At 61.3% G+C, this 7,547-nt stretch overlaps 1 protein-coding gene across 1 annotated transcript; it reads right to left on the bottom strand.

The window, feature by feature from the left end:
- Positions 1–1,105: 1,105 nt before the first annotated feature.
- Positions 1,106–7,547, bottom strand: LOC135185071 (protocadherin-10-like). The gene is made up of 4 exons (XM_064161386.1): positions 4,583–7,547; positions 3,161–3,219; positions 2,788–2,876; positions 1,106–2,557 (listed from the first exon to the last, which is right to left on the bottom strand). The coding sequence occupies exons 1-4, from the start codon at positions 7,067–7,069 to the stop codon at positions 2,298–2,300; spliced, it is 2,895 nt and encodes a 964-aa protein (XP_064017456.1). The 5' UTR covers positions 7,070–7,547; the 3' UTR covers positions 1,106–2,297.

Here is a 7,547-nt window from a genome sequence, read left to right as displayed (position 1 = left end):
GGGGAGTCGGCTCCGTTTGCTGCTTTCATTACTTCTTGAGGCTGTTACTCATTTTATTGTTTCTCTTCACATAATCCTCTTGTTCCTCTGAAGCAGTGGAACAGGCTCAGGCTCTGCAGAGGGCCCAGCCCCTGGCTCTTTGGGGTCCCTTTTTCTCCCTTAACGCTCTTAGAGGCCACTGAAGGATGCACTTGGCAGCATCGACTCCTTCATCCCACCCCCAAACTGCGACAGGGAATATGTCCTCTGCTCACAGGCAGGCAGATGTCAGCTGGGACTGAGATTACCAGAGGCAGCCAAGTCCTTTTCATGTCCAAAGCGTTGTCCTCCTGGGGCCCTGACTCCGCAGGGGGGCCCTTTGAGCATTCCCTGCCCCCCTGCTTCCAGCGAGGAGCACATCTCCCACTTGAGGACAAGGACTTTTCTGGGCTAATCCCAAAAGCTGCATTGCAGCCTCCCCCAGGCAGTCACGGAGCAAGCAGGGGGCAGGAGAAGGACAGCCACAGCGTGGCCACCTCAGGACTTCATCTAAAGGTGAGCCCCTGTGGAACCAGGCAGTTGGAGCTGGGCTGTGACCCCAAGTGAAGAGCCATCGCCCCAGCAGATCCCCCTTGCCTCTTCCAAGGCAGTTGGTCCCTATGCCTGGCACACGTCCAGGTTTTCCCTGTGACTCCTGAGGCCAGGTGGTGGGTGGTGAGCATCCAGGGAATGTCTTAAGTGAGCCGTGGAAAGCAATGCACAACAAGAAGAAGCCACCACTGCCCGATCCAGCCTCCTCTCCCCAGCACTGCGAAGCCCTTTGGATCCCCCTCCTCGATGCAAACCCCTGCAGAGCCTCTGCCCAAGCTGGATCATGGAGCGAGGACCTGCACTACATCTTCAGCACAAAGCTCCTGCTGGTCGTGATTCCAAAGTGCTCCCGAGTCCAGGGGAGGAGGGAAAGGGACCCTGAGCCTCCAGCATTCAGGTCAAGTGAATGAAATGAGCTCACCCACGCTGCTCCAGCAGCTCCAGCACACGTGCCCTGGAGCCAAGAGCTCTGCTCCAAGAGCTGAGCAGTGGTTCCTGCTGCCACAGGCGGCTGAGGGACAGGCAGGAGCCAGGCTGAGCTATTAAAATACAATTTATTGGTACAAATCAGAGATGTGAGACAAACTCGATCTAGGAAGAGCTGTCACATTCTGCACGGATGGATTGCATGGGAACTGTCCCGTGGCAGCAGCAACTGGCAGTGCTGGCAGCCAGACCAGGTGGACAGATGTATGGTGAGCAGGGTAGGGAAGAGACTGTTCTGGGGCTGGAGTTGTGCCCAGGAGAGCTCTTGCCAGCCAGATCAAAGTCCTCAAAGAGAAGCAGGCTGCAGTGGGAGATGTCTGTCCCATGTGGGTGGGATCCCCAGAGCAAGGGTTCCCCCAGGCATTCAGAACTTGGGGAAGCAGAGAGCTGGTTGAGGGTGGGAAGAGCAGGGAAGAGGACTGACATCTGTGCTGAAGCCCCTCTGATGGTGGGCAGCTCTCTTTCCTTCAGATGCTGTTGCCCTGAGCTAGAGAGGTGCCCAGCAGGACCTCACCTGGTGCACCTCTGAGCTGTTTAGGCTGACATCTCCTCTGAGCACTTCGTGTCTGCTTCTGGAGCACAGACCCACTGCATCCGGGACCTGGGCTGTGTCCTGGATCAAAGTGCAGCTCTGCTAGTGTTGGGCCAGGGTTTGAAAGGAAGCATCCACGATGCCTGGGGTTTACACTCACTTCCTGGAGAACACAGAGACCAACATCTGCTCTGGACATGCAACAGATCCCACTGGATCACAGGGATGGAGCAGGGGTCGCTGCCCCAGCACGCAGGGGTCAGGCCTGGCTGCAGCAGACACTTCCCATGCCTACTGGGACAGAAGCAGAGGCATGCAGCTGGGTACATTCACACGGCCAGACAAGACAAAGTGACAATGTTCACAGAGCTGGACAGGAGGGGACACAGGGATGGGTCCAACCAAGGCAGATGTCCTCAAATCTGGTGCTAGGGACCCCCAGCAGCACCTGCTGCCAACGCAGCTCTGCAGGATGAGCCGGAAGAAACGTCCTCCCCAGCCCTTCCCCTGCCCATCCCTAGCACTTTCCACCCCCCTGCTCCTGCAATCCTCTCCCCACACTCTGGTGGAGCACGACCCCAGCAGGCTGACAAAGCCCCACGTGGAGCTGTGTGCTGCAGGTGGAGCTGTGTGCTGCAGGTGGAGCTGTGTGCTGCAGGTGGAGCCGGCAGCTGAGCGGGTGGCAGCGGCAGGGCAGAGCTGGCGGGCACTATTTCAGGTCGTTGTTGATAACCACACTGTCATGCATGTCACAGTAAGTTGTCATCTTCTTCCTCTTGCCAAAGGTGGAGAAGCTGTTCTTGTTCTCCCGACCCAGGACCAGGGGCCCATCCTTGCTGGAAAGCAGAGTGGGGGTGCCAGGGATGTAGACATTGTGCTGGTAGTCCAGGGCTGGGACGTGCCCTGGGTACAAGGAGCTGTACTGGGGTGTCCAGATGCTGTTGGTGCCTGCTGAAGCCTTCTGAAACTCTGGAGGAAGGAAGAGTGCGAGAACAGCTCAGGAGGGGCCAGGTCTATAGCTCAGTGGGACAGTCACATCCATGTCCCAGGGGATGAGCCCACGCCCGTGTGTCACTGAACACCCCCTCTGCAGCCTGCAGAACTCCACAACTGCTAGGAGCAGGAGGTGTCCCCACACTGCACCTTCATCAAGTGACAAGAGAGTGTGGTGTGCCCAGCCCCAGCCCCCCAGCACTAACCAGAGACAGGGGTCACCAGAGTGCACAGCCTCTCGTGCTCCTTCTGGAGGGCTCTGCGGATCTCCCCCACGTCCTCCAGGCTCTGAGAGCTGAAGAGAAGAGAACAGCTCAAAGGTGCATCAGAGATCATAGGACCACAGAATGGGTTGCTCAAGGCCTTATGCAGCCTGGCCTGGAACATCTCCAAGCAGGGAGCATACACAGCCTCCCTGGGCAACCTGTGCCAGTGTCTCACCACCCTCACTCTCAAGAATTTCTTCCTCATCTCCATGCTAATTCTCCCCTCTCCCAGCTCAAAACCATTGTCCCTCACCCTATCCCCACACCCCCCTTCCACTCTCTCCCTCAGTCCCCAGAATGCCCAGTTTGGTACCTCTTCAGGGCAGGCCGTTGCATACTCGGAGGCAGCCAGTCCGTGTTGTGCTGCTTGAACTGGAAAAGACAGGGAGAGGCAGGGCTGGTTAGTGGCACTCTCTGCCCATCAGCCCAGCCCCGCCAGGTTCCAGCAGCCAGGGATGCAGGGTCCCAGCTCTTCTTTCCCCATGCCCTTCGTGGAGCAGCCAGCAGCATGTTTGCATTTCAAGGAAACCAAGGCAGTGTTGAACCAGCCTAGTGCCTTCTGGACCTTCCCCACATTGTTCCCTTCTGGATCTTCCTTACCTTGTTCCCATGTCCAGAAGGACCTTCCCCACCTTTTTCTTTCTGGGTCTTTTCCCCACTCTGCTGAGCCTCTGTGGCTATCTGTGCCTTACAGAACCACAGAGCTATTTGGGTTGGAAGAGACCTCTAAGATCATCGAGTCCAAGCATCAGCCCAAGACCACCGCGGTCAGGGTGAGTTGTCCAGGCCTTGCTCTCTGCCTCTGGGAGTTTAATTGCCAAGCTCTGCCCTTCCAGAGGGAGAGAGAGGGAGGCTTTTCCTACCCCTGTTCACTCCCAAAAAGCCTTTTTTGCAGGCGGGGTGGGAACCCGGCACAGGTCTCAGGCAGCAGAAATTGGCTGCATTCCTTCGCATTCCTTCGCATTCCAGCGAGGGCTGCAAGCACCCAGGGGGAAAACCCCATTAATGTGATAGAGAGGAGAGTCCAGCGGTGCGAGGAGCCGTGCGGGGAGCGCCTCTTGGCAGCCAGGCTGGGGCTCTCCTCGGCTGGGCTGCATTATTAAAAGTCAGCTGTAAGTGGATTAGACGCCTCATCACTCCCCATCCTTGTAATCGCGTTCCGGGAAGAGTCTTTCATCGGGAAAATGAGACCTTCCTCATTTCAGCACCTAACCGATGTTGACATCAAAACCCCGCCCCGCAGACCCCACTCCCTCCCCGCTTGCACAGCGGCCAGGCCTTGGTGACAGAACTGGGGACGTGAGCGCTGCTGGGATGGGGCCAAAACCAGCCCCGAGCGCAGCAGCAGGACCCTGCGGACTCCAACCGGCACGGGGGGTGCGTGGAGAGAGCAGCAGCGCTAGGCTTGTCCCCTTGTGAATTGCTCGCCCACACAACAGAGATGCCACCTCCACCACCCTGCCTCCCCCCGGGGCGCCCGAGCATCTCGAATGGGTGCAGAAGGCAGTGGGAAGGGATTTCCTCTCGCCTGAGCTGAGCCCGACGCTCTCCCCGTAATTAGAGCCGTCGGGAAGCTCGGTGCAGAGTTTCCCGCTGCTTGACGGCTCCTAATTCCCGGGCTGATCAAAGGCACCGGTTATTCTCCGGGAAAAGCCGTGCCCGGCTTCTCTCACGGCTGAGGCGGAGGGAGGGGGCCGAGGGGGGAGCCGTGGAGCTTCTCCGAGCACGCTCTTACCTGCTTGGAGACCTGGAGATGCTGGCCTGGCTGGGACAGCTTCCCGGGCTCCTTCTCGTTGTTGCGGGGCGGGCTGCAGGGTTTGAGGAACATGAAATCACTCTGGGCAGACTCGGGACCGAGGCAGACCTTGTAGCAGTAGCCTGGAGGGCCGCCGCCGGGCACGTCCAGGCAGGTGGCAGCTGAGGTCCCCGTGGGGGGCTGCGCTGTCAGGTTGGACGTCTTCAGGCCATCAGAGGAGGGTCTGGACCCCGGGCAGCAGTGGCAAGGGGGCGGTGAGCAGCTGTCACCTTGGCGGGAGCGTCGCTCTGCGCGGCACCGAATGGCTGTAAGGATGAGGATGGCGAGGAGGAAGGTGAAGGAGATGGAACCCAGGGAGACAAGGAGGTAGAGGGTGAGTGGTGAGGATGAGGAAGCCTCCGGGGGGAGGCTGAACTCGCTGAAGTCAGAGAGGGTCTGAGGCATGGTCTCCACCACGGAAAGCAGGAGGGACACGGTGGCAGACAGGGCCGGCTGCCCACCGTCCCGCACCTGCACCACCAGCTGCTGCCGGCTGGCATCCTGCTCCAGGAAGGAGCGCAGGGTGCGCAGCTCGCCCGTTTCTGGTGCCACGCTGAAAAGGGTGAAGTCGGTGGCTTGCAGGAGCTGGTAGGAGAGGCGGGAATTCAGGCCCGCGTCCGCATCCACCGCCGACACCGTGCCCACCAGGTAGCCAGGCCTGGCTGATCGCGGCACCAGCTCCGTGGCCGTGGAGCCGTTGTGCGGCATGGGGGAGACAATGACCGGAGCGTTGTCGTTCTGGTCCAGCACGAAGATGTGGACGGTGACGTTGGCACTGAGCGGGGGGAATCCTGCGTCCTGCGCTTGCACCTGGATCTGGAAGCTGCGGATCTGCTCGTAATCGAGGGAGCGCAGGGCGTACATGTGCCCGCTGTCAGAGTTGATGGACACGTAGGTGCCCACGGGCATGCCGTGGATGTGCCCATCGGCAATGGAGTAGGACAGGTAGGCGTTTTGCTGGCAGTCGGGGTCCAAAGCGCTGACAGAGCAGATGGAGGCCCCTGGCGCGTTGTTCTCCATCACGTAGACGCTGTAGGAGGGCTGGAGGAAGCGTGGGGCATTGTCGTTCACGTCGGACACCGGCACGGTGAGGGTGCTGCGGGTCAGCAGGGCAGGGGAGCCCATGTCCCGCGCCGTGATGCTGACGTTGTACTCGGGCACGAGCTCCCGGTCCAGCGCCTGCGTGGTGACCAGCGTGTAATAATTGCGGAAGGAGGAACGGAGCTCGAAGGGCACGTCGGGGCTGACCTCGCAGCTCACCCGCCCGTTGTCTCCGGAGTCCCGGTCCAAGACGCTGATGACGGCGATGACGGTGCCTGGAGGGGCATCCTCCAGCACGGGTGTGGACACAGAGGTGAGAGTCACCTCTGGGGCGTTGTCATTCACATCGAGGAGGTGTACGAGCACCCGGCAGTGCACGGCCACAGCCGAGGGTCCGCGGTCCTTGGCTTGCACATAGAGCTCGTGGAGATGTGCCCGCTCGTAGTCCAGGGGAGCCTTCAGCAGCACCTGCCCACTCCGGGGCTCTATGTGGAAGAGCTCCCGAACGCGCGGGGGTGCGTGCCCGCTGAAGGAGTACTCGATCTCCCCGTTGGGGCCCTCATCCAGGTCGGTGGCATTGAGCTGGATGACCAGGGTGCCAGCAGGAGCGTCCTCCGGGAGGCTCACGCCGTACGAGGGCTGGTCAAAGGCGGGCACGTTGTCGTTTGCATCCAGCACCGTGACGAGGATGTGAGCCGTGCCCGAGCGCTCGGGGACGCCGCCATCGAGCGCGGTGAGCAGCACCCGGTGTGCCCGCTGCTGCTCGCGGTCCAGGGCACGCTCCAGCACCAGCTCTGCGAACTTGCTGGCGTCGCTGCGCGTCTGCACCTCCAGGGAGAAATACCCATTGGGGCTCAGCCTGTAGGTGTGCACCGAGTTGGTGCCCACGTCAGGGTCCTGGGCACTCTCCAGCGGGAAGCGGGCGCCGAGCACGGCAGACTCGGCCACCTCCAGCACGTACTCTTGCCAGGGGAAGGTGGGCGCATGGTCGTTGATATCCAGCACCTCCACCTCGACGCGGTAGAGCTCCAGAGGGCTCTCGACGAGGAGCTGCAGGTGAAGCAGGCAGGTCCCCCCCGCCTCGCACACCTCCTCCCGGTCAATCCGCTCGTTCACGAAGAGGATTCCGTTCTCCAGGTTCACCTCCAGGTGCTGCCTGGCTCCGGCCCTCGACACGATGCGGAACCTCCGCGCTGACAGTGTGGACACGTCCAGTCCCAGATCCTCGCCCAGGTTGGCCACGAAGGCTCCGTGCTCCAGCTCCTCGGGCATGGTGTAGCGCAGTTGCCCGCACGCCGGGCGCGGTGATGGGGGCCCGGAGAGGAGGAGGAGGAGAACGGAGGGGAAGAAGAACTGTCCCCGTCCGCAGCCTGCCCTGGCCCCCATCGCCGCGCCCGGCGCACTTCCAAAGAGTTTCGGGCTCCCGGGGCGGGAGGGGAGGTGAGAGAGGGCTCGGGGGTGGGGGGCGCTGTCCGGAGCCTTGGAGTGGGGACAAGCCGCGGCTACCGGCTGCCACTTAACCCTTTTCCCCCCCGGGGAGGGGGTGCAATCCTGCCCTCCAGTGCGGTCCTGCTCCCCTGTGCAATTCTGTCCCCAAGTGCCACACCAGAATCGATCTGTCGGAGCCGGATGCACCTTGAAGCGGGGGGGTGTGGATAACACCAGGGAGGTCCCGTTAACGCCGATGGGAGCTCCAGCGAGACCGATCGCTGCCCTGGGCACCGGTATTACCCCGCAGCTGCTGCGCTCGACCCCTGCGGTAGATTAAGAGGAGCCCGGATCGCGGCGGCTGCCAAATCCCCCCGGCGAGTCCCCCGCCGTGCCGCTCCTAACCTTCCCCAGATGGTTAAGCCCCTCCAGCCTT

The sequence above is a fragment of the Pogoniulus pusillus genome, chromosome 22 (genome assembly GCF_015220805.1).
Source record: "Pogoniulus pusillus isolate bPogPus1 chromosome 22, bPogPus1.pri, whole genome shotgun sequence".
Taxonomy (NCBI): domain Eukaryota; kingdom Metazoa; phylum Chordata; class Aves; order Piciformes; family Lybiidae; genus Pogoniulus; species Pogoniulus pusillus.
The sequence above is the reverse complement of the archived record's forward strand: the minus strand, read 5'-3'. Positions and strand labels throughout refer to the sequence as shown.